At 47.5% G+C, this 27,369-nt stretch overlaps 1 protein-coding gene across 16 annotated transcripts in view; it reads right to left on the reverse strand.

The window, feature by feature from the left end:
* Positions 1-27,369, reverse strand: part of NCAM1 (neural cell adhesion molecule 1) — a 291,276-nt gene that overhangs the window by 25,490 nt on the left and 238,417 nt on the right. For 5 of the 16 annotated variants that reach the window (XM_087868429.1, XM_087868430.1, XM_045797796.2 and 2 more), the window contains exons 8-14: positions 25,239-25,381; positions 19,043-19,072; positions 14,604-14,754; positions 14,052-14,236; positions 13,654-13,750; positions 13,164-13,334; positions 11,390-11,521 (exon numbers count right to left, since the gene is read on the reverse strand). In XM_087868429.1, coding sequence (XP_087724555.1) covers positions 11,390-11,521; positions 13,164-13,334; positions 13,654-13,750; positions 14,052-14,236; positions 14,604-14,754; positions 19,043-19,072; positions 25,239-25,381 — 909 coding nt within the window. Of the gene's footprint in view, positions 1-4,342; positions 4,385-5,974; positions 6,023-10,240; positions 10,256-11,389; positions 11,522-13,163; positions 13,335-13,653; positions 13,751-14,051; positions 14,237-14,603; positions 14,755-19,042; positions 19,073-25,238; positions 25,382-27,369 lie in introns of all 16 variants that reach the window. The other 11 variants (XM_087868431.1, XM_045797799.2, XM_045797798.2 and 8 more) reach the window with 3 other exon arrangements.

The following is a 27,369-nucleotide window of genomic DNA, read 5'->3' on the forward strand; positions in this document are numbered from 1 at the left end:
GATGGTTTTGTCCGTGTGGATGTCGCCCAATCAGTTCCTCAGAGACGTGAGGCCAAACGGGGACCCCTCGCATGCACGGGCACACTGGGCGGTTATTGGTGTTAGTCTGGCTTTCGTGATCAGTGCAGCCCGTGTGTGTCTCAGGTTGTGATCCGAAGTAACAATTTTCAGTTAGAAGAGAACAGAATGCAGATGACGACTCCCAGGGCAGGTTTTGAATAGGTCTTTGATTTTATAGTGGGGAAGCTGTGAGTAGAGGCTTCCTTTTCTCTTTATGGTAAGCGAGAAATGTTTTCACAAGGTTGTGACAGTCACAATATGAACTAATTATTTTGTCACCGCTCTGCGCTTAATTAGGCTATAATTTTATTTCCTTTGCTGTAAGGGTCAATCATGTGCTTCTCGATTACAAAGAGATCTCCAGTCATGGTAACTGCCAACTTCTGCTTTGATTTCCTGCCCCCTCTTTCCAGGGGGAGGGTCACTCTTAAACAGTGACACATCAACAATCCAAACTGCTTTAATTCCAAATTCTTAAATCTCTCGTTTCAGTAAATCCCCAATTTGCATGAATTTTATGAAGCACTCTCTTTGGTTTTGAGCAAACAGAACCACTGCAATTGATACCTTTCTCTCTGTAGCGTTTCAGTGTTGTAAACAGATACATTTCACATTTTCACAGAAATGACTCATTTTAGAGCAACTGTGGTTTTCAGGACTACTGGATAAAGTTAAACAACAATGTCACAAAGATAATTTGCAAAAATGCTTTCTGGGAAATAATTTTTACGAACTATCTGGAAAAAATTCAAGTTTGCAAACTGTGCCGTGGCAAATGTGGTTTTAATGTAGATAGCAGTTTGCAGGGCCGAGTCTCTTGAACTGAAATGTTAAACCAAAGGCTGTCATTGTATCAAATCGTTATGTCAAGGCTGCAAAGAATGATGAATTCTGGAGGTGAACTGAGAACGAGAGGAAATCTCTCAAACGGCTTCACTTGGGAAATCTGAGACAGGAAGAAATGAGTGGGCCCTAGGTGCGAGGCTGTGGTCCCAGGTTTATTTCCCTAATCAGAACAAAGAGTTTTACCTTCTGTTCACCAGCGTGGACGACATCATCAGCACCATGCAAGCCACATGACAAAGTCACATGATACGCACGCACATGATTGGTTGAAAGGAAAGTGGAGGAGGTCACATGGAAAATACAAAAAAATTAAAAACTGATGTAAACAATGGGCAGGGAGAAAAAATCAACAACAAAATCACAGACTAAATAAAAGGAGAAATCAAATTAAATTAGCAGCATATATAGGAAACATTGGGAGGACAGTCAAACTGCCCGGAAATAGAAGGATAATAAATCATAAAGAGCATTTGGTTAACGACACCAATAAGCATTAGATACAGCTGCAACACTGCATATTAATACATCAAGGAGCATGTACACTTGTTTGGAAATAGGGAGGTGTTTCTGTCGGGACCCTGATGTCAAAGTCAATCCAGGAGACTGTTGAAGGAAAAGAAAAAAAGCGAGTTATTATTCACAGATTCCAGAAACGTCTCGGCATCCTTGGGAAACAAGCGCAATGAAAGAGAACATGGGTCATGCAGGAAAAGTCTCAAGACTGTGCCCTGTAGGAACAAAATATTACATTACATCGAGAAAAGCCATTTCCTGTCCTGTGGTGCACGAGGAGAGGGGGCATGGGCTGAATAAGGTTTTGGGGGATGCAGGCCAGAGAAGGCAGTCCTGGTGGTCCTTTCTCACTTTCCTGTTCATCTACCCACATTGTCCTGGAGCCCCCAGTGAGATACCCCAATTGAGACACCTACAAAGGTGGAGGCCAGTGCAGAAGGGAACAGGTTTCCTTCTGATGGTCGAGATGATGGCTCTGTCAACACCTAACAGCGAAACTGAACCCGTCCCCATGAGCTAAGACTCTGACATTGAACAAATGCTTGGACATTTGTGGATACAGTTATCTCTCTAGACTTGTGGCTGCACTGATAAGATATGGATTTGACCTTGACAATTAAAAAGATGATTTCCTTGTCGGGCTTTATCTACATTCCTTTTTGTCCTATGTTGTCTTTATAGTGTAATCTGTTACTGAATGATTTGCCTTGTCAAAAGGCATTTTGGGTTTCCCGCCTTAACTTGCACGGGCCAAGGGGAAGTTCAGGCTATTGCTGGTTGAAGCTGAAAGAAGGGCAAAGAAGGGAGGTGGAGGTACCTTTCTGTCCAAAGTACGCCACTGTTTAAAACTAATGCGGGGGAAAGGCTGTAGCCCAATTACACACCCCTTGCCACTGTGAGCTGATACAACCTGTCTTCCTTACTGTCGCACACTGCACAGGCTCTGGAGGGTTCCAACCAACGGTGCCCTGCGGGGATTATATACAACTGATCGGTTTCTCTTTTGATCTTATCTAGGATACCTTCATTCATTCATGATTATAAATGGATCAACACACACACATTAGCAAAAATAGGAGACGATATTTACTTTCGACACTACTGACTGGCTGACGATTGATGGATTTCTGTGCGCTTCTAGCTACTGTGCTGCTCCGCTGCAGTCACACGTGCTACCTTTCTCCTTACTGTACACGATTATGCTCCTGATAATCAGCTCAGCAGCCTGTGTTGCTGCCCAATTGTGACTGTCTTTCCTTACACCCCAGGGTTCACTGGGACCGACAATTTGGGTCAGTAGTCAAGTGGTACAAAAAAAAAAAAAAAAAAAAGACAAAGTTTCTTCTCTTTTGATGTCGCTACTGGGCATCTTATCTGTGGACAGAAATGTCTGATGTTTAAAAATTAAACATATGTTGGGGAGGAACACCTAATTCCTCTTTAAGTAAAAATCTGGATTCAAGATTCCAGGGAAGACCAGTCTACAGTGAGACACGTTAAGATGACCAGAGCTGTGCAAATGCGTTTTGTAGCCTTCTCCTAGTCTGCCTCGTACACACACTGTCCCAAGCTGGAAGGGAGTGTTTGAAGAAGAAAGGGTTAACTGCATTCCTTTCCCAAATGCGAAACCAAACCAAACCAAAGAAAAACCCCCCAAAATAAAAAAACCCATCCTCTGCGTGAAACCCATGCGAGCACAGTTCATTGTTACCCGCTCTACTCTGCTGACAAAATGAAACCTCCAAAGCATCAGGAATTAAAATTCATTGCAGCACACACACACAGAGAACACCAAGAAAGCAGACCCTCAGCTATGCTCTGCAGTAGAAAAAAGAATCATTTCATGCAACACGCAGAATCAGGAAACTCTTTTCTTCTCTGTTCAATTATGTATCAGAACCCTTGGCCCAGGGAGCAGAGCAGGAGCTGTATTTCACATACCTGCTTTCTGCCTTCTCCCACTGACTACTGCTCGTGTCATTTTTTTCTGTGTGCTCAGAAATATTATAAATCTTAAACCCCCACACGGCTGTGGACACCACTGTAAACACACAGACACACACAGACACACACACACACACACACACACACACACACACACACACACACACACGTGCGCGCCCGGAGGCTCCTGCTGACTGGGGACTTCAGGCCTAACCCACAAGCTCACCTCATTAGAGCATTATAAAGGCTAGCTTGAACCAGGTCACCGTTGCAATGAAGTGTAATGTTTTCCACAAGTCTGGCCCCGACTCTACCCTCTGCAGATGAATTCCAGAACTCTGATCTGGACCCTCAGCACACAGACTTGAGCGGGCCCGGCCACGTGTTCTGGGGCTGCCATTTTCCTGGCGCTGAGGAGGAGGGCTGCAAGGCTTCTCCCTCCTGGTGCACTCTGTGCGCTCCTCATGCCCCCTGGGCCCTGCCTCGAGGTCCCACGAAGCAGGGCACGCTGTCAGGAGCGAGCCGTGACTCCCCTCTCTGCTGCACCCTCCACCTCTCCCCGAGCAGCATTCTCTCTATTCCTTCCCTTGTTCTCAGTCTTGGCGACTTGTGCATGTGTGTGTGTACGTGTGTGCACGCTTCAGAGGGGAGGGACAACAAAAGCTGGGAGGAGATGCTCTTCTTTTGTCTCCCTAGTGTTTCTCTAATCCTATTCTGTTTTTCACACAAAGGGAAATTTGGAAAACTCTTCACGCAGCGTATTCTTCAAATAATCATCCCAGCCCTTGTGATGGTGCTGGGTCTGTTCTCTTGGCCACGCAGACAGCATGCTTAGGAAACCACACTAGGAAAAGAGCCTCCATGCATTCACAACTGTTACTTTTAATACAAGAGACAAGGAAAGGCAGCACTGTGACCCAGAAGTCAGCTTAGCAACACGCAGCAATCTGGCCAAGAGCCGCCATAACTCTGTACTCACTAGCCGGTTCTGTGGTTGTGAGGGCAGGAAGAGGCCAGGTTGCTATGGAAACATGAAGGGCAGACAGGGCACAGAAAGGTGAAGGAGAGCATGGAGATACAAATTATACTCATAAGTAAATACACGTGTTTATATAGGAGTGTGTACATGTGCCTACATATAGACACAGATACACAGAGATACATATAAAGAAAAGAAAGAGACGGTGAAGGGGATATTCTCTCAGGTCCTTTCCCCGTTTTATCAAGAGAAATATGGATATTTTAAAGAAATCAGAGATTTTGCTGACAAGTTACTCTCCTTTGGCAAGAAATAACATAACCCTCATTTATTCTTACCACAAGTTCCAGCTACCTTGTGCTGGGCACTGTTTTCATTTTCACAGATACCTACGAGAGAGGTAGAATCTATCCTTCATCAGAGAGATAAGGACTCTGTGGCCCAGGAGTGGCTCATTCAAGGCCACTCAGCCGGACGCAGAAGGAGCGGACACGGGATTTGAACCTAAGGCTGTCTCTGGTTCCCAAGCCTGGAAAGCACTACCTGGGGGTGGTGACCCTGTTGCTAAGCCAAACAGATGCAATAGGGGGCTTCTGAGCCCAGGGCTGGAGTGTCCCCCCCACCCCCTGAGGCTGTGCCCAGAGTGCGGCCGCACCTGAGCCAGGCGGGTGGTGCCGCCCTGCCCGCCCCCTGAGCACCTGCCGCACTGACACCTCGGGCCTCACGCAGCTGCTGTCTCCCTTTGCTCTCCACGCCCGTCCTTCTCCGAGAGCTGGGCTCAAAACTCCAAAGAGTCACAGGCACAAAGCTCTCTCCCGAGTCCCCAGGGGAACAGAAGGGCAGGGAGGCCAAATGAAACAAGACCGTAAGTGACAGAGAGGCTCAGTCAGGAATGACGAGGCTGGAGACTGACCAGGCGACGTCACTGCCAGGCTTAGCAGTCCCGCCTCGGGGTGGGTAGACACAGCTTGCTAAGTGCTGTAACGTTTTTTAGTGGGGTGGTGGGGGAGAAGGGCGATTACTCATCCTATTTTATGGAAGAGAAAGAGACGGCTCACTTGCGAAGGGTTAAATAATTTGCCGAAGCGCCTACCGCCAGGCACATCTGCAAGCAGACACTGTTTATTTTCCCGCAAATATTTACGAGACAAGTATGCATTTATGGAGAAAGCAAGAGCTACAGGCCTCACTATCTAATTTCAATGTCTGAATCCAACTGTGCCAATTAAAATGAAGGGTGAAAACACAACACCCCAAAGCATTTCTTATGACCCTGCAGAATAGATATTTTTCTTGGCAAATTCCTTTGGTTTCTCCAAATGTCAGCTCGGGTCCAGCCCACGAAGAGTCCCGAGGACAGGGCTGGACTGTGCCAGCCCCGGGAAGCCTGACTGCAGGATTTTTTGTCCAGAGCCTTGCCCGTCACTTGCCTACTCTTCGGGGGGAGTGTTGCCTCCTGTGAATCTGGGAGGCCCTGAGCCTATTTCTTTTCTCATTTGCTTCTCTAAAACCCGGTGCTGCTTTCTGCCAACAGTTGAATTATCACCTGGTGAAGGAGATAACATTACGCAGACCCACTGTGGCTGGTGGAAAGCAACCTGCAGAGAGATGGATGAAGAAAATGATACTCACTATCTGGAGGAGACAATGGAACAGGGGTGGAAGAGCTAGCAGGAGCCGCTGAGGAAAGAAAAATGAAAGTGAAAAAAAAAAAAAAGGGAAAGAAGCTCATTGAGGCAGACAGACACTGAATGAGAAAATCGAAGAGCCGACCCGGGGGTGTCAGCGGCCGAAGCTGAAGCGGGTTATGGCGAGGAGGAAGGTGGCCCACGGACCAGCAGACAGCTGGGCTCCCTGACTTCGAACCGGGAGCCTGTGTGCCTGAAAGCCCTGCGTTCAGGTCAGGGACTAGGCCAGGAGCAGTGACAGACTCCAACCCTGCCCGAACAAAGAGCCAATTCAGCGGGACCAGCTGCGTCCTCAGGCTCAGATATCAGGAGGAAAGGCAGCCTGGACCCCAGGTTAAGGTGAACGTGGGAAAAAGGCAGCTTTGGCTCTTCATGGGATAGATGTCTGTATGTGCTTCTAGACAGGCCTATGTCTACACTCAGGGCACATACTCACAGCAAAGCCTGTATGCCTCACTCTCTAATCTCAAGTTCCAAAGAAACAGAAATGACTGTCCCACTTGCCGTTTACTGCTGGCTGAGGTCCAGGATTGCTGGGCGTCTAGCTGATACTACAACCACTGCTGCCCTCCAGAGCTCTACAGAAGGCGATTCTCCGGAGCTGCTGTGAGTGTGGAGACCAACGCAAGTAACACTGAGTGTTAGGCTCACTCTCTCTCAGAAGAAGGGAATGCTGAAGAGACCGGGGCTAAATAAAGTAGCGCTAACCCAACTTCCTGCTTAGAGGACCATTAGAAATGGTGCACTGAGACATTCTGGACATTGAAAAGATCTTTAGTTTTTCACTGGCAAATATTCAGAGGTTGTCCCATCAATAATCATAAAACAAAGTCTCCTTTGAGAGCAAGATGAAAATCTGGAAGAACGTCACCTTGTCACCAGCATCGCCTTGGCGCACTCATGGTTTGGTCTTCCTTTTCTCTTCCAGATGAAGCATCTCATTGAACCACACGAGCAGAATGTCACTGGAATCAGAGCAAGGCGCCCACTGAACTCACTGTGAGCTGATGGTCTGGTTAATTCTGGTGCAAGCGTCTCTCTTTCTCTCTCCTTCTTTCTCTGGTACTTTTTTGGCTTGAATTGTTTGCATCACTGTCCATATTATTCTGGCAAAGGGACGGAGTTCTATGTGTTTTAGAATGCATTTAGTTTATACTTGGAACGTGCCATCTAGGGGGCAAAATGTGAAGACAAAAATTTCAAGATGCCTCTTTCAAAAAGTAGAGACTCCTTCATGATCTTTACACCCTGAAAGAAATTGTCTATTTTGCTTCGTGGTTCAGAAGCGAATTAAGAGGCGACATTCAGGCAACGAAATTCTGAAGGTGTGTGGCTCGATCATGGAGGAAAGAACGCGTAACAACGGCCACATCACATCTTTAGGGCTTCAGCAGCTCTCGTTGGGAAGCAGCGCCTCCCGAGGCAAACAGAGGTTGTGAGCTTTCCATATAAAAGCTTCATGACAACATGCAGACATCCGGCCTAAAAATACATGAAACAGGGACATTCTTCCAGGCTGGAGCTCTATTTATCTGTTTGGAGTCACTGCTTCCTCGTTACCTTCACACACATTTAGGAACCGCACAGAAAGGGATCTTCAAACAGGTGAGCCAGGCTCTCTAATATGGCAGCTCAGAAGCAGGACTCTTTGAGGTATTTGTGGCTTTGGCTAGTTTCACCCGCTCATCCCTACTCTGACATGGTCATGCCCCTGCATGGGGATAAGTCTATTAAGGAACCAAGAAAGCAACCCCATTATTGGCACATCTCAAGGAACTTCAAGCGATTAATGCAAAATGCACCGGCTCTCACCCACTGCCTCCTAACAGGGGCGGGGGGTGGGGGGAAGGGGGAAGAGGGGTGGAGATATGGGGGTGTCTGACAGCCATGACTCTCTGTTCAGTATGACAGTTTATTGAGCCTGTACTTTCTCCCCCTTGGGGTGACGGTGCTCCTAGGGCCTAACTCCAGTGTCACGGCATCAGGGTGTGCATCCGCACCCCAACATCATAGGAGGGGAAAGCACAGTCAGTGGGCGAGATGAGCCAGTGTCAGAGACCAATACCAACCTGGGCTTGGTGTAAGCATGCAGCTACATGGATGGCTGATTTTATTTACCTAATTTCGGACAACTTTGGTGCCTTCTGAGGAAGGGGACTGAGAACTCAGAGAGGTCCTTCCTAAAATGTGCCCTCACTTCCTAGTAGAGTGAGTGAGTATTGGCATGGCAGCAGAAGATGCTGGAGCCAGCCCCCCAACTGTAGCCTTCTTCAGGATGGGTCCAGACACCCCCTTGGGCTAGGCCCTCACTTCAGCTCTTCTAGGAAGGTCACGAGGGTACAGGAAAGACCGTAACAGCCACCTTTCATGAGAGTATGACGTTCTGTGTATCCCTTGAGCTCTTAACCCACTTAAGTTCTTGACAAAGGCGCTCAGCGCTAAGGCTCTGCCACGATTCTCCTTATTTAGAAGTTTGGTTTTTTAATCCTTTAGGCTATAACTTCATGAGATGATTGAGGAAACTGACTTTGCATGCCACTAGCAATGCCTGCTGCTGTGCCATTCATGACCTGCTAGGAATGGACAGCTGGCTGCTCTTTTCCAGAGGGGTTCTTGGAATCTTGGTGCAGGTAACAACAACGTCTGGAGGTCTCTCTTTTTAAATTAAACACTGACTTTTAAAATATAGCATCTGCTTAAGAAATCCTCACCTTTGTAAGGGCTGAACCGGCAATGAATGAAAACCACGGATGGGCTTTGAAGTCTAAGACCCAGTTACCCTGATTCAGTACTCAGACCCCAGGTACTGGTTAGAAACGCAAAAGGAAGCCTCATCTCGGCCTTCCTCTCTGTCACATAACTGAGCCACCGTTCCTTTACTGATAAAATCCAGAAGCACGGAAAGTGAAGCTCAGATTAAGGGTCCAGGAGGAAGGTGCTCTCAGGGTCAGAGGTGCTCCTTCTGAGTTTACTTGGGGCACAGCTGCTGTTGGAGCAGAAAGCTGTCAGTCTTGACCTGACAATGCCAGTCCCCAGTCCTGACTCCTTCCAGAACTGGTTCATTCAGGAACCACGTCTGCTGAGATCATGGATTTAGCAGTTGCTCAAAATCTCAGAACGCCTACACTGAGCTCCTTACTTTCTGCTGTTGCTGCAATATTTCTGAATAAATTTTAAAAAGATAAGCTTCCCTGAGTGCCTTTCAGGAGCTGGGAGCTTTTTATGAAAAGAGTGTGCGGTTTTCTGAATACCTTTTCTCCGAATCTCTCCGGGTAACACTCCCCTTCGCTATTCTGAGCTCAGCCCAGGAAGCAAGAGGCAGGGCTCGGCGGGAGTGATGTTTGGGCACGTCTTGCAGGCCAGGTCAGACCCCTTCAGGCCCTCGGAACAGCGGGCCAGCCTCTTGTAACCCTTGCTCCTTATATTCACTATTTGCAGCTTACATGTCCTTCCCACGGAGAATCCCCCCCACCCCTGCCCGCTCCGCTTATGCTTGATGGTGACGTTACTAAGTGGCCGGTCAGTCTTTCACAAACACGGACATGCATGTTGCAAGAAACTAGTGCTGAAGAACAGAACTGGCCGGAAGTGGGGGTTTAATGCCCCGCAGCTGCCTGCAGGACGTACCCGTGACTTGGAGCCAAAGCTCATGCTATGCTTTCCAACTGCAGCTGCTGCTTGGGCCTCCCAGAGCCCTCCAGCCACCATAGACAGAAAAGGGAAGGGGCTATGAGCTCAATTCTTTTATCTCCTAAAAGCAAATGTGAAAATCCTTTCAGCTGCTTTTTCCTGGAAGGGATTCTGAATCCCTGGTGAGGCTGTGGTCACTTTTCTGGCATCCAGGCAGAAGGTGAGGTGGTGCTGTCACGTGTTACCCGGAGACCCCCTGCAGACTCCCACTGTGCTTGGATGGGCACGCATCAGCATTGCCACGGGGTAATCGTCACACACAGAAATTAATAAATAAACACAACTTCAAAGGACACAAAAGTCGCATGCTCTAGAACAGGACGCGTGTTAGCCTCTTGGAGTGAAACCTACAGACATTAACAAGATCACGACTAGACTAAGGTCAGTGTGGTTAGGGCCCGGACAGTATCATCTACTTCAGCCTAGGGGACAAAAAAAGGGACCGGAACTAAATTAAGAACTAGGACTAGTGGATGTTAACACTATCGAAACAGATAATGAGGTATGAAGAGGCACTTACGTGGAAGAGGGCTGTCTGCATTTCCCATGGATGGAACACAGACGAAAAGAAAAGACAAGAGACAGACCCAAGGGGAAAAAAAAAAAAGATGTAAAAGAGATGAATAGGCTCTGCAAAGCACATGGAGCTGGAAATTCAAATTATCAAGTTATTTCAAATCCAGAAAGAAGCAATTCCTGTAGAAGGAAGATGAGGCGGGCCTTCTGTTTCTAGAAGAAGTAGAGGGGTTGCTTTGCAGGCCTCTGGCTTCGAAGAGAAGGAAGCGAGGGATTGCCCTGCGTGCTTGCTAAGCCCAGGAATCAGAGAGGACCCAGGGAGCTCTGTGAGTGCTCAAGGAGTCTGGGTCTACTGCACCGGCTCCAGCTGGGTGGGCGCACAGTCCTCCCAGGGCAGCAGTCTGGGAGTGTGGAGGGTGTTCCTGGAGCAGGGCTCGCCCAGAGCTGTTGGTAGGACGGGAGGGAAAGCATGGCGGCATGGTGTAAGGAAAGAGGGAAGGATGGAGGAAAGCAGATGCCATCCTGAGTGCATCAGGAAGAAGCGCCTCTCTCGAAGGAGGCCACAAGGGAGGGAGACCCTGACGTGTGCTCGTGGCAGGAGGGAGGGGGAGCAGAAGGCGGAGGCCTCAGCTCTCCTTCCCCTTTTGCATTGCTGGGGTCTTGCTACTGCACATATATCCCAGAGTGGTCTCTTTTCTACAATGTGATATCTCTGCTGCATCAAAAATCCCACGACTAATTACACGAACCATCATTGTCTTTTCCCTCTTCCTTCAAGTCACAGGGTGCTTTAGGGCCTTTGTGACCTGCGTCAAAAAGCAAAATCTGTCACATCCCTCCACAACACGCTGCCATGCCCCTGCCCAGTTCCCTGGCACGAGGCGCCAGTGTTTCCCTCCCTGGCTGCCATGCTAGCAAGCGGGACCAGCTACTGCGACAGTGTCACCAAGCTCTCTGGGAAAGACTGCATAAGGGGCTAGGTAGCAGCCATCACTGAGTGCCTCGGGGCTAGCTGGTGAGCCCTCCCTGAGCAGAGCAATCTGAAAGACAAAAAGCTGTCATCCGAACAAAGGACGGGGCAGCTCAGGGTCCCCTCTGCCCCGGGGAGAAGCAGGTGGGTGTGGGGAAGAGACGGGGCGCCGCTCGTACTTACGGACTGGCTGAGTCTTGAACTCGGAGGCTGTGCTGATCTCACCCAGACCCTTGCCGTTGAGGGCTGCCAGCCGCACGGCATACGTGGTCTCAGGCTTCAGGCCCACGATGGTGACAATGCCCTCCATGTTGGCTGTTGTGAGGAGATGAGAAGGATCACAAAGGACGGAAAGCCTATTGGTAAAATGGCGTAGTTGCTGTGGAATACAGCACGGCGGGTCCTCAAAAACTTGAACCTAGAGTTACCATGTGATCCAGCGATAGCACGTCTGGGTACACACACAAAAGCTTTGAAAGCACGGACTGGAACAGACACCTGTGGGCCCAGGTTCACTGGAGCATTGCTCACAAGAGCCAAAGGGTGGGAGAGCCCTCAGTGGGGGAGTGGATACCCAGAATGGGGTGTGATACAATGGAGTATCAGTCAGCCTTAACAAGGAACGAAGCCCCGACATGTGCAACAGTGTAGATGAACCCCAAGGACATCAGCTAAGTGCGATAAGTCAGACGCAAAAGGACAAGGACTGTAGGATTCCACTCACAGGAAGTACTTGGGAGAGGCAACTACCCAGAGACAGGAAGCAGAATGGTGGCTGCCGGGGTTGGCAGGAGGTGGGACGGGGAGTTAGTGTTTAACGGGCGCTGAGTTTAGGATCACGAGAAAGTTCTGGAGATGGATGGTGGTGACGGTTGCACAATAATGTGAATGTATTTAATGGCATTCAACTTAAAAATGGCTAAAATGGTAAATTTCATATTTTACATATTTTGCTACAACAAAAATAGAACTAGAAAGTTAATTATACTTGAATTTTTAAAAGATATAAAAAAGGGGAGGAAATCCAGCTGTAGCAATGACAAAGAGAAAAAAAAGCCAGTTGGACAGATCGTAACAAGGGATCAACTCGCCATAAAGTTGGTGTGAGATTTCAGAGGGAAGTTAGGGAGGTAAAGAGATTGTTTTCTCCTGGCTCCAATCCTGACAGCACAGAAATTCCTCCCAGGCGCCCCCCCACCCCAAAGCTGAAGGAGTGATGGAAGCTTCCTGGTGAAACAAATTCTCAGTAAAACGCGATCAGGAGGTGGCTGCCCCTGTTATCAGACAGGACTGGGATCCAAACTTTCTCCAGAAACAAAGCATACTTCACTGATGTATCCTGATTAAACCCCAAACGGAGAGTCAGAAACGGTTATATACTCGGTCCTCTGGGCAAAAGGGCATCAGGGTTATCTTCCAAACTTTGAGTTTGGAAATATATCACAGGATGGACTTAAGAGCAGACTTCTCTTGGGCAATTTGTTACTTGGTTAACACCGTAATTACATGACAGTCCCTGAGTACACCAAGCAGGACTGGGGGGCTGCTGGCAGGGAACCTGCAGCCCCGGGGCACCCACAGGTGCAGGGCAGGGGTGGACCGGATTCCTCTGGTTGTGCTCAGCACTTAAGCAGGGCTTCTGCTTGGATCGTGGTTGAGATGGCCTCATCCATCTTAGCATGGTCCCGAGAAGCAGGTCCCGAGGAACCAGGGGACAGAAGGCCAAAAATTCTAGAGGAGATTCGACCGTGCCCTAATTCTAGAGGGGACAGGGTTGGTGCTGCAGCACAGGAAGATGAATGGATGGCAGGTGTTGGCCTGTGGCATCCTCAGCCGGTGAGAGCGGAGGGCCATGCCACCCCAACGAGCAATCAGGGTGTCAGGACCCAGGGTGAGTGCCTGCCAAACACCGAGCAACTCATTCTTCTAAAGGAAATGCCGACTCTTCCCCACTTACCTTCTTTGGCGTCATACCACTTGAAATGCCACACTTCCTCGCCCACTGCTCTCCACTCAGCCTTGTATTTGAGGATGGGCACCCCACCTGTGGCCTCTGGTTCATCAAACTGCACCTGTGCTGTGCTAGAGTATGGCTCCACCTGGTCGATGGATGGTGAAGATGGGGTGTCTGTGGGGAGGGCACATATGGAGACCCAGGTGAGCCCCATTAGATCCAGGACATGACTCTCAGCCACAAAGCACGTCTCTCATTGCTGCTCATTCTTGGGAATCTTGTCGCCTATATCCTGTCCCCCGGCCCACCTCACCATAGGACACTCTCCCAACCTGCCCTGTGCCCACACCCTTGAGCCTCCACAGGCTCCCTGATTCCGGACGCTCTGCCTTTGGCTATCCTGGCCCTTTCTTCTTTCACTCTCCTGGTGTCACCAAAGGGCATGGAATAGGCCAGCAAGGGTAAAGGTAGGGCATCCATAAGGGGTACTCACCTGCTTGGACAAGGATGAACTCCAAAGACTCCTGTCCAATGCGGTTCACTGCAGTACAGTTGTAATTTCCGAAATCATTTTCAGAGTCTGGGGTCACCTTTGGAAAGAAGGAGCTTGTGGATTATATGTGTCCCATGGAACGGCCACCGACTCAGATCTTTATTGGATGAATTTGTAAAGAACAGAACCAGGAAAACATGAACCATTAGCTCCAGCCCAGCCTTACGCCAGAGAGAGTTGCCAAGGGGCCAGTGCTGAGGCTCAGTTTCTTCTGTAGCTGATGGCTCCGCTGCTCAGGATACCAGAGAAGCAAGGGGGAAGATTTCAGCTGCATACAGGAGCCCATCCAGAGTCAGACTGTGCCTTCTCCCCGCTCCCCTGCATCCACCACGACCTACCTCCAGATAGCTGGCGGACGGGGTGTTGTAGATCTTGATATTACTGTAGTTGGAGCTTGGCAGCAGCTGACCATCTCGAAACCATGAGATGGTGGCACTGGGGTAGGCAAATACCTCGCAGGTGATGTTCACCTGGTTCCCCTCCCAAGTGTACACAGCCACGGGGCCCTGCAGCTTGGGGGCATCTGCAAGGAACAGCAATGCCTATCAGGAAGACCACGACTACGGAGGAGCCCTGCACACCCCGTCTCCTAGCCCTGGGAGGGCAGGCGTGCCCTGAAGCAGAGCCAGTGCCAGGGCGTAGTAAAGGTCAGGCTGGTTCAGCAGTCCTGTGAGCTGAACAGGAAGATGGAGGGCTTGTTAGCCTATAAGAAGCCTGGGACAGTGTGAGGGGAGGACTTGGGGGCAGAGCTCTGGAACGGCCTCGGGCAAACGTCACAGGGAGCGTGAGCGGAGCTTTGGGGTGCAGCTCAGGTCCTGGCTGCTCTTGACCCCTTCCAGCCCGACCCTGCCCGGTCCCCACCCCCTCGCATTTCCACAGCTGCTGCTCACATTGCACTTCCAGGTACATGGACTGGGAGTCCTGGCCGATGGTGTTGCTGGCGGTGCAGATGTATTCTCCGGCGTCTGTGTACTGGATGCTCTTCAGGGTCAGGGACGACAAGCGGGCGTGGCTACGCACCACCATGTGCCCATCCAGAGTCTGCCGGGAGGAAAGAGAGAGCGTGAGAGCCCGAGGCAGGGCTGGGAGTAGGAGACTGGGCCATCTCTTGTCTGGGACCAGTCTCACATCCTCTCCCCAAGCTGTGCCCTTGTCTCTTACTTAAGGTCCCAAATAGCGTGGGAGGCTCTGGAGAGCACCACGGGAACTTGAGTGTATCCAAAATAGAAAATGGGACCCAGTTTATACGAAGCACCCTATACTCCATGACAAGATCGGTTTGGGCAAGGACAACCAAGGTCCCCCAAGACAACTTTGTTTGGCACGTCAAAGATGGAAGCAAAAGCCCTGGCCAGCAGATCCAGCAGCAACAGCTTTGCTTCATGAGATTCTGGGAAACCTGCACCCTACGCTTTCCTTCCAGGAGTCTGCCCATCTGCCAGTTCCATGGCGCATGCATGCATAATGGGAAATCTGAATGTGCCAAATGCAAGAAATCATACAAGAAACCTATATCTCTGCAGATGCCTTGCTTTCTTGAAGGCTTGAAAGTAAAATTATTTCATTCAAGAGGAAGTCCAACAACTCGATGATCAGGAGCTGTTGAGCTGGAAGTGAGGGTCACTGGGTCCCCTTTCCAGGGACAGTGGCACAGAGTCCCAGGCAGTCACCACCAGATTCTACGCTCTAGCCCTTGATTCAATGATTGGCTTCCCGAGTCTCTGGAATTCCAGTGACTGGTCAAACGAGCCTATGACCCCTAGGCAATGGGTCCCGGAATACTTCCAAGGGGCTCCTGCCTTGACACTCGAAGTGAAATGGTTGCTGGCCTAGGAAAAGTCTGGGCATGTTGCCCAAGTTCAGATCCTCAAGAAAGTCGGTAATCTGAAGAAGGAGTCTTGCTCCTTGTAGGCTGGGCCTCACTCTTATCTCCGGCAAATGATATTCTGTGGAGATGGACAGGTGCGTGCTCTGCGCATAGCATCTGTCGTCCCATGGGGTTGGGCCTTTAAAGAATGAAAGAGCACCTGTTCCATTCAGGTTCTTCAGACGTGCTGGTTTGGAAGCCCGAAACCCAGAATTGCAATGTCACACACAGCCGGTTTGGGCAGCTCAAAAGCAGGGTCCCATGGGCCTTGTGGGGCAGTCTCCGAAGACTTGTCCCAAGAAGTCCCTCTGACCATCACTAATGGAATTAATTCATCTCAGGCATTTAAGCCCCATTGAAGTTCATATTTGAAAGCTGGAACACCACTGCCAGCAAGGAGACAAAGAGCCAAGCAAAATCATCACTGCCTAAGGGCCACTCCACTCTCAGAGGAGTGCCTGATGTCCATGACTCTCAACTCCCATCTGACCTGTAAGTCTGCAAGGCTGACTGGTTGAGGAGATGCCACACATGAGTGAGAGATGACAACAGACAGGTGTGGAATACTTGACTAGAACACCTTGAGACATCCAAGGGTCCCTGGATCCTGGGACTCCCCCCCCTTTTCTTTTTAAAGACTTTATTTATTTGACAGGGAGAAACACAGCGAGAGAGGGAACACAAGCAGGGGGAGTGGGAGAGGTGGAAGCAGGCTTTCTGCTGAGCAGGGAGCCCGATATGGGGCTCGATCCCAGGACCCTGGGATCATGACCTAAGCTGAAGGCAGACGCTTAATGACTGAGCCACCCAGGCGCCCCCTGGGACTCCTTTACTTGTGAGCTGACAGGGTTGTCCCAATACATCCCAGTGGCAACTTCCAAGAGCTATACAAAAATTAACCCATCAGTCTAAATGACTGGCATCGAGAGCATCCCTACAAGTATCTCTAAGGGCTGACCTGACATGTTTGTCATTCCTGTCTGGCCCAAACACAGCGGGATGAAGGCAGAAAGGCTTTGAGGTCTACCCCCTGCCCTTCCGGTTATCTCAGAGAGAACATGGGTTCGGCTGACAGTGACACCAGCCAGCGGCTGAACTATGAATGTCTGTCACACAGACGGAGCTTGTCTGTATGGGGCTCAACACCCACAAACATGGAAAACTAACCAGATCTTCGGGAAGTCAAGAGAACATTTCCATAATGGACACAATATTACAGCAAAAGATGCAAAGAGAGTCATGTAGGTAAGAGTAGGACAGTAACAAACAACAACAAAGCAGGGCATGAACAGTCTACTCAGAATATTCTAGAAAATGGTTGACGAGAAACTGGGAAGTGGTTTCATTGACAGTCATTCTTTTCTCCCCTTCTATGTGGTCTAAATTTCTCTACGTGGAAAATCTTTCTCATTTAATGGTGTCAACAGACCAGGAGACAGTACTCTACAGAGAATTCTTATCTTGCAGTGGCTCAGGACAGGATTGATGACGGGAATTTGTCAGATGCCCAGTTCTCCCTCCAAGGGAAAGCACAGACTCCAGTGCAATTACACTGTCTCCCTCTGGAAAGTTTTAGTCCAGGACCAAGTCAGGGAGTGCCAGCTATAAGCATTCCAGACAGGGCTCATGCTGATAGTCTAGGCTTGCAGAGCAAGCAGATGATCTCTGGGCAAGAATGGAAGCACAGCTGGGACAAGAAGACCCTGCTTTGCAAAAATAGCATGAAGGGCAATTACAATTATTCTTCTCATCAAAACATTTTTTGCATCCCTTCTTCCAGGTAAAAGTGTTAATTTTCCGAGCTTACAGAATGAAACTGGCCATAGCCCAAGCCTTCTTTGGAGCTCATCTGGACTTAACGGTCTTCATCTCTGAATGAGACAAACAGGAAGGAATGGGGCGGCACTCTCTTGAAAGTCAATTATGTCCAGAGTGAGATACTCAAGATAAGGATACTTCTGGAAAACAGAAGTGAGTTGTCTGCTTTCCTGGGAGTAAACCTATTACTTCCACTTATAATAATAATTCTCTTAACCTCCCTTAATGCTCCCTGATAAATCTTACCTCTCCCTCCAGCCAGGTTTAAATCAGAATGACAGGGGAAGATGCAGAAGGCCAAATAGAATGAAATCTGTAATTGCTCAGAAGTGGCTGATAATGAACCCTTCTTCTCTCCCTCTCCCAATCCCAATGGGTCCATGACTTTGGGGCCATAAAACACCCAGCCTGGGACAGCACTGAGCGATTTCTGTGCCACAGGAGGGAGGCACTGCGGCAAGATGCGCACTTGACTACGGTCCCCATGACAAGGAAGAAGGTAGGTACAAAGAGAGCTTATCAGACACTAGATTCGATCACAACAGTGTGCTCACGTGCAGAAACTAGGATCAGTGCCCGGGGACAGGGAGTCAACTCTTCAATATTAAACAGCATTAAATATTTATAGCCCCGACTTGAACACATGAGTTATGTGTTCCGAATAATTATCGTTTCTGGAAGACTAAGAGGATAGGGTTACCGGATTAAAATACAGTGTATAGGACTGCTGTAGTCTACATTCATACTATTACAATATCAAAATTTCCTCTGCAGAAGAGAGGGTTTTAAAAAATATTTATGGGTTTGATCCTTGAACCTCATCTAACCCATTTTATTTCACTGTCACTTAATCACACAAATCAGTGAAAAAATGATAGGCATGATTGTAATTAGGGTCTTGGGTGTGTGACTTTAACATCCTAAGATTAACATTTAGCTTCAGTTTTCAAACGAAGTCCCACCCGAGCTGAAGCAAGTAGTCAGAGAAATCTCAAAGGCTAGATGCTACTGACTTCTAAAAAACATAAAACCACTTGTGCCAAATCATGCTAATCTCATAAATTTAATGCTCTATGAAAGTGACATATGTGTGTTTAGCAATTTGGGCAAACCAAGGAGAGATGTCGCCTGCATTGCTTTGACATGAAATGGGATGTGATGTGATCATTTACCAAGACCAATCCTTATAAAATAAGCGAGCAACAAGATGAGTTGAGCTGGAAAGGGTTGAGTGGGTTTTTAGACCACTAACTCTGTGGCTTTATGACCCAAAGCCACATTAACCAGGTGAGAGTCCAAAAAAAAAAAAAAAAAAATCTCGTCATTTTAAAACGCCTGGCCTGGGAATTGGAGCGATTTATTTCTGTAAGTATAATTACCTGGATGTGATTTTACCAGTACCAGCAAGAGAATAAGATCCAATTTTAAGAAGTAATAAGGATTTGTTCATCCACTCCCAACACAGCTTGCTTGCTCATCCTAAAACGACACTATTGCTAAGTAACGTCTACCACTATCGACCTATTCTTTAATCTAACTCTAGGACTAATTAGTTTAGCATGTCTGGTTATTGAACTGGAATGGTGAGTTAAACTAGAATGCTTTCAAAAACTAAAGACTGGCTAGTGGTCAGGTAAGCTATACCTCTTGCTTCTCTGGTCGAGTCCACGAAGCCTGGAGAGAACAAGATATAAAACACAACAAGAAAGCAGTAAAATTTTACAACATGTTGCTTCAGAGAATTGATGTATCACACTGCATTCCGTGCACATGCAGCTGCTTTTTAACTCAGAACTTTGTCCAAGGCCCACTTTCAATGGTGTGTTTATGACCCAACTTAATTTAGGAGTTAGCCTATGTTCCGTTTTCCCCCCCCTTCTGCACATTAAGGTGTATCACTCAAAGGAGCAGGCTTTCCTAATCCTTGGTAGGCATACATATGGACATCAGCAGACGTAGTCGACTGCTCCTGTTCTAAAACGTCTTGAGCATTTCTTGTCGTATTTCGTGACACTAATACGAACCACATCTAGAGATACCTAGAGGGCAGGTTTCCTCCTTTGGATCCTATCAGACAGTCTACCACAAAACCACTAATGCCATTTTGTGCTCATGCATTTCTCTAACTCGTTGCATGCAGCCTATTACAAATCAAGTTTATGTCTTTAAAAAAAACAAGGAACTAAGAGAGGAGCAGAGAGGTACATTAGGAATGGTACGCATGAAGTCCTTAAAGTTGTGGGTCAGGAAACTTTCAGGCCAGCAAGCTGCTGCCCCAGGCTCCAGCCAGTTCTGTAAGAGGACTGCCCAGATGGCACGCAGGCCCGAGCATGCGCCACCGTCACCCAACACGGTGCTCACGAAGGGCTGAGGCAACCCCGAAGCACAGAGGCTTGGGGATTTTCCTGCCCACATCTAGAGATTTTACTTATCCAGCACTTGGGAGTCTGTCATGCTTGTGGTTTTTCTGTTTTCACACCGGGATTCAGAACCATCATACCTGCACTGTTGTTTTTATTAGATGGTATGAATGCCTGGTTGTCCCTGATGTTCAGATGGAGAAAGGAAAGAACAGATGCCAGAGACACAGCGACGCAATCCAGGAAATGCAAATGAGTTAGCGAACATTTAGTAAGAGTCCACTAAATGCGAAGTGCTTTTGTGAGAAACGAGGAGGGAAATGTTGGATTATGTCACATGATGTTGGAATGAAGAAAGAAGTGAGAACAGAGGAACGAACATGCAGAGACCAAAGTGACAGTGGGCCAACATGTCAAATGTGGCTGCCAAGTCCACATCACCGAGAAGCTTGTCTGTCACATGCCAGGGCTGCATGAATCAAGAGCGTTTCTTAAGGGCTATATCATATGGAGTTATTTGTTTTTCAAATCTGATTCTTCTTGTGACTCTCCCAGATCACTATGGTTTTGTGGCTTTTAGAGCGAGTAGTTGCTAGTAACAAGATGCCTCCAGTAGCCTGACCTCCTGCCCGTGTGCCTGGTGGAACGGTGGGCTGTGCCTCGGCCCTGATCATTTGGTGATGGTGTGGCTCACCTGAAGACAATCTGATATGCACACAGAAAACACATTAGGATAGGACTGACCATGCTCCAGAAATGTTAACTTCCAGTTTCTTTTAATATTCACGTTCTACTCTCTCACACACAAGTCTATGGGAATATGTAAATAAACTCGAGTAAAGCACCGCTACAGTTATCCGCAAGTATTACCTGCTCTACCTTTGCCCCCACGCAGAATACGCCAGCCCATAACTGCTCAACGCAGGCACCTTTCCCAGTGTTTATATGTGGGCACCTCCGATGCACGAAAGAGGAATTCTTCTCAGGGACAGAAAGATCCCGTTTCCAGTGAATCCAGAATTTCAAAGGTCTTTCTTATTTGGGGGATTTGTAGGATACTCTATCAGCTAAAGACTCAAGGCTCACGAAATTCCATTTTTTCTATCTCTTTTGATCTCAACTCTTTGACCCTCTTCTTTTCCTTAAATATTAAGGCTTCATATGAATTTCTTTACCAGTCATTTCAAAGTCGTGTTCAAATAAGAAGTTTGAATAAGCACACAGAGAATGTGTTCCGCTAGCGACAGATTGTGCAAATCATCCTCCAAAGGTCTCGCTCAGTATGTAAATGGCACCTGGAAGTTAGCCCCACTCACTCACATACCTGGCAATATTTAAAATGAGTGTAGGTGGGATGAGCAATGAGATGGTGCGGGCGTGCAAACTCGCTTTGCACCTGCAGTATCACAATGACCTCCAGACACATTGATCAAACTGACCCATTACGATGTTCAAATATGGTTTGTTTTCTTTTTGGTCAACATAATAGAGACTAACGAATGGATTAACTTTCAGACAGATGATACCCTAATGGTCTTAATGACCCAAATTTAGCTTAGCTCTTATCGGTCGTTGAGCAAAACCAACTCAACCAGCTGAAGCTTAGCAGACTGACAGTAATCAATGTCGAAGGAGCAATCAGACTACACCTAGAGACACGATCAGATAGGGTGTGACAATCAGGCTCAGTGAACTGGCTTTTGCTTGACTTTCTCCCCCCTTCTTTCTTTTAATGAAGAGGAACATCAGGGTCCATTAGAAAGTTACTAACACTGTGCCTATGGTTGAAAGCCTTTTCTCTCCTCTTCTCTTAAGAAGGGTAATACTAGACAAATACTAGACTTAACTAAGCAGTGAAGCAGAAGACCAAGCTGGTTTAATTAGCTTATTCTGTAACCAACTTTATTAAAGAAACCATTGAACCTTCCACAAAAGTCATCACAATCATGAGGAGCACCGTGGCATTAGGGGCTCTACCTTCTGAGCCAGTCACCCACAGCGAAGCCGTGAGAGCATTCTAAGGGCTCTGCACTTGACCTTGTCCCTGTCAACATTTTTATCAGAGGCTTGGACAAATATGTTTCATGTAAGTGTTCATGTGAGGTTGGAGGCAACAGCTAATACAGATGCTGGACGACAGCGCCTGGGGAAGGCTACTGAACTGCCTGCCTCCGGGCCTTGTGCAGTGGGGTCACCACTCACTGTTAGACCTCATTACTTTAAAAATGCATAAACAAAACAGGGGGATCCATGTGGCTTGAAATGCCTTAGACCTACAGACCTCTAAGGATAGCCCCAAGGAAAGCCAGACTCGCCCGGTTAGAAAGACGGACGAAATGTTCCTCCAGCCAGGAAGAGTGTGTATGTGGCATTTTTGGTCATCAAAGTGATTAGAGGTGGCTGCAGGCATCTAGAGGGAAGAAGACTGGTAGTGCTAAATGTCTTGCAATGCACGGGACCATCCTAGGAAGGAAGAGCCTTCCCAAATTGCCATAGTGACCCCACTGAGAAACGCTGGGTTGCAACAAACAAAACACAGTTTTTAGCAGAAATAAATATAAAATTCTGCATTTTTGGTGAAGCAATTAATTGCATGAGAACAGGGTAAGAGAATATGTGGCTTCAATGCACACAAAAAGAGCTGAGCATTTTAGTTGACCACAAGCTCAATATCATGCAAGAGAATGAGGAAATTGCTGCAGGACTAATACTTCAACTGCCTGACGGCATCCAGAACAAGGGAGCAGTTCGCTGCACAGAAATCTGTGTTAGCTACCCCGGCACTGCAAAACTTTAGGGGAGTGCCAGTGGACTGAAGCTCTCTAGGACCAGACCACCAAGAAGCACAAGGGGTGAACCCGCGGCATGGGAAATGGGGAAGACCCGTGGGTGTGTCTAAGGGACGAAGAGTGGAGACTAATGGAAAATCCAAGAGCTCTCACCCAGAGGACTGAGGGGCAGAGGTGGGAAGACTGAGCAGTGGGAGTGGCAAGGAAGCAGACCTTCCTGATCGCCAGTGTTGGCCAGCTGCCTGCAGAGGACAGACACTGTCACCCTTCAGGGAGGGACCACGAGCCTTTCTAGTGGATAAGCTGCAAAGTGAGTGCCAGATGAGCCTGGAAAACCTCAAATGTGACCTTCCTTCCTGACTTCTTGGATCTCAGCATCTTGTGTGGTCTAATTCTCAGGAGCCTTCCTGACCTTAACAGGTAGATACAGTCGTCCGTTTTTATCTGCCTTGTGTATCATCCTGATTTTAAAAAGAAAATTGTTTCCTTTCACTCCTACAATATGGTGCCTCTAATCATCTTGATCCCTGAGTATATATGATGTACTTTCAGATGGAGGAGATCACGAGGGGCTGCTGCCAGATGAAAGTGAAACTGGTTACCCAGAGTCCAGCTGGCATGAATAGGTCCTCTTCGTTCTCTTAATTATGAGCTCCCCACGGTATAAGATGGACATCAAGCCTCTCTGATGTTAATATATAACTAATAGGAATGGCAACTTTTCTACATAGGGTTTCGTTTAGGCAAATATGTTAATGTGGTGTCGTATCACTGGCCGGTTTGGAGGACTTGTTCTAACACGGGTTCATGCATGTTCCAGTATTGTGACTTCGAGGAAACTTGAAGGCAGTCCATAGTAAAAGAAACCACAATACAACCTATGTGGCTGGGCTTAGATAATTATCTCAGATTGAGACAAATGATCTACACTGATCATCGAATTACACAACCCCTACTTGGTCTGAGATGGTCTCTGTTGGATACCTTTTGTCTCAGTATTTAGTAAGTATGAATGTGGATTAGTGCCTGGCTATTTGTTCTCATTCTGTAAAAATGAATTACAGATACAGGCCAGAAGTGCCCACCTAGGAAAGAATTTAGGGTAGGCACAAATCTTAATAACTCTTCCGGTCTAGCTTAGCTGTGGAGCTATTCCTAGAAAAGACACTGAATTTAAAAGCATCATTCATCTGGGACAGATATTATTTCTGTCCTTCACTGTAGGTCAACGATATGCACTGGGTCATTCTGGACAAATCACAAGCCTGATGTAGAAAAATCTGCCGAGCAGCAGCCCTGTGGTTTAAGCCCTGAAATGTACATTCAATCCACGTAACATACATGATGGGAGCTGAAATCTGAGCTTAGAGTTTAATTCCAATGTTGATAAAGAAAGTTTCCAAGTAAACACCACATTTCTTAATCCAGTTGGTTTTCACAATATCGAACAGCATATGTGAGTTTCAAAAATACTTAGCAGTTCCTTGAGTTTTTGTTAAGTCGAATTCAACTGTGGAGGTAAAACTTGTAAAAAATAATGGGCTTTTTGGAACAGCAATTTCTATTCCTTTTGATTTAGTTTTGTTTTTTATTCACGGGGCAGAAATCAGATCCTCAAATGCAAATCCCAAATGTGGGTCTGCTGTGTCACCCTATCTCTTTTTGACTTTGAGTTTACCCTCTGTAGGGATTTCCTTTAGGCAGGCAGAAGAGTGAAGATCTATCATTTTTGACATGGGGTCAATAAGCAATCCATTATAAATGTTCTTTAAGGCTAAGGCCATTACTCCTGAATAGGTGACAAAGTTTTGGCCAACTAAAATGAAGCCCATTACTACGGGGTATATGAGATGAGATTAGAGAAGTGCCATAAGAGGGTTTTAGTAGCTTTAAAACCAAGCTGCTTCTTCCTCCTGCTTTTGGCCCACTCAGCAGCAAAGGGCTGCATGATGTGAGGATACCTCAATTTGTATACACTGTCAATAATAATGACAGCTTTCTGGTGGCCTATAAATCTACATGCTCTGAAGCTAAATCTTCCCAGTCATTTCAAATTGCCAGGAAGGTTGCTACCATGTGCTACTGAGAGCTTAAGCTGGGAGCTTAGAATGTATCAGAGAACCCAGTGTAATCGTCATGTAGAAACTGCTAATTATTTTTGCCTTCAGAACAAAATGATATTCAAATATGACCGAAAATACAGGCAGACACAAAGGCAACCAAGCTTTTGTGCATACAGTGCATGTACAGCGTGAGTCTACAAAACACAAGGAGAAGAATTAACAGGGCTCATTCCGATCCCTGCTATTTCCAGGACACATTCCCTTCAGTCCCCCTGAGACGATGACAGCTGGACCACCAGGCTCTTGACTTCTCCTTGCTCCTCATAGCTCCGTACTCCTGGGTTTGAAAAACACTCCCCGCTTCCTCCCCAGAACAGCTAACTTGCCCATGCCCACGGACCTCACGCCCTGTAGATAGATCTATGCAGGAAACTGTGGCCCTGCCACCGCATGGGGACACCGATCAGGCCACAGCCAGGCAGGCTGGAGGATGGAGGCCATGGGATCTGGCGTGGCCTCCGGGGCCCGCAACCCATCTTCTGGCTCCCTGAAGAGAACGGGGCCCGGGCAGACGAGAACTGCTTTGAGCCTGCATCCCATGGCCCAGAAACTCTTGGTGATATCATACCTTTTCTTCACTGCTGATGTTCCGGGTAGAAGTCCTCCAGGTGATTGAGGGAATGGGGTCTCCCGAGGCTTCACAGGTCAGAGTGACTTGTTCCTCCAGTTCCATGGCGGTCTGGTTCTCTACATAAGTGATTTTGGGTTTTGCTGAAAAGACAAGACATGTTCATTTATCTGATTTTTTTTTTTTAGTTTTCTGGGCTTAAATTATACCATGCACGCACTCCACGCAGCTTACGTACTTACTGAGTATAAGACCCTATTCTAGGTGTCGTAGGAGCTACAGAACCGCATCCCTATGGATGTACACCAAATAGGCGTGTGACAACTTCAATGTAAGAGCAATAACCACAAGATTCCCTAGAGAAAGAACACCCAGGGCAGAGGGTGGAGAAGGCACGGGGCAGAGGAAGAGCACTCATCTGGCTGGAGCCTCCATGAGGAGAAAGCTTTTGACCTGGGCCATGAGATCTTCAGTTCGTGGAACTTTGGGATAGAGAGTCATTCTAGAAAACTGCTTGATTGAGAGCAAAGAAGCAAGGACACGGGAGGAGGGCATTGTGGCAGGGGTGGGTGGTGCTGGGCCCAGGCACCGAGTCATGGACGCCTGGTTACAGCGCTTGCTTTGAACGATCTCTGGGCACTGATGGAGGCCCACTGACGGTGTTTGATCAGAGGAATGAAACAATTATCTGTACTTCAAGAAGGTTAATCTAGGAAAAAACTCAAGATGATGGAGAATGGAGAAAACCTTGGGGTGGGAAAACCAATTTGGAAGCTCTGACAGTGCCCCGGATGTGGCATAATGGAGTCCTGAACTGGGTGGTCCTGGAGGAGGGGTGGATGGGGGGCAGACAGGGAAGGGCAGCTTTTAGAGAGGTGCTCATGGAAGGCTTCACAGGAAGTGCCAAATGAACAGAGGGCGAAGGAGGCATGGCAAGAATCAGAAGAAGGAATGAGAAGGAGTGTAAGTGACTCCGAGCTTCTCACTGACTGGGAGAGCTGTGGTAGCATTGACTCAAGCAAGGAAATGGGGCGAGAGATGGGATGGGGGCTGCGGAGTGGGCTGGCATAGGAAGGAGATGAGATGGGTTCATTTTCCAAATGTTTTGGGTAATGCCAGAAAACACAAGCATTTGAAAGCGGAGTTAAATGTTAAAACATTAGAGAAAATTGACTTTTCCTGATTTAAAACAATTATACTCTGAAATTGCAAAACCTTCCATAGAAGAGAAAAGATAACGCTGAGCAAATGTAACTTATTTTACTAATGGGGAAAAAGACAAGGCTAGATAAACAAAAAATAAATCAAATATATGGATAATGTTTGAAAGAAGTGCATTTCCTTTACATTCAGATTCACGTGCTGCTCTCGAGTAGGTTAATAAGCTTCCTGTACACTTTCTACAGGTTGAGGCCCCGGTTCTGCTTTAATGGCGAGGCTGTGTGTTTTCTGTAGCAAATACCTGCTTCTATATAAAATTATCCACATAGGTCAAATATTCTGCTACAGTTAATCTGTACTAAACAGCTTGCGTGGCAAATCCTCTTTTGATGGCACCCAGGCACCTCTCAATCCAATGGGGCCAAATGATCACAAATTGGAATTGATGGAGTTCACTTGAGAACGGTTTTCCCATAGGAAGGTTTTGTGTCAATCTCGATACATAAGACTTTCAAGGTGGTCACAACTCATATTGAATGGACTGACTGTTAAGTGTGGCCAGACAGGAGGTTTGAGAAAGATAAAATAAAAGTTGAATTTCTACACTGTTAAAATCACAGATGGAAAAGTGTAAAAAAGGGGCACCTGGGTGGCTCAGTCGGTTAAGCATCTGCCTTCAGCTCGGGTCATGGTCCCAGGGTCCTGGGATCCAGCCCCGCATTGGGCTCTCTGCTCAGCTTCTCCCTTTGCCCCCTACCCTGCTCGTGTTCTCTCTCTCTCTCTCAAATAAATAAATAAATAAAATCTTAACCTCTCTGCACTACAGAAGCAGCAAGGCTATTGTCAGAAGTCACTGAAGCCTTAGAATATTACCTTGGAGTTAGGATATCAATATACTTTATTGTCCAAATCAGGGCACTCTTGAGAGTGAAAGGGTTGCTCTGCATTATTACCCTGGGACAATGGGCAT

The sequence above is a fragment of the Ursus americanus genome, chromosome 16 (genome assembly GCF_024610735.1).
Source record: "Ursus americanus isolate L20-20 chromosome 16, mUrsAme1.1.p, whole genome shotgun sequence".
Lineage (NCBI taxonomy): Eukaryota > Metazoa > Chordata > Mammalia > Carnivora > Ursidae > Ursus > Ursus americanus.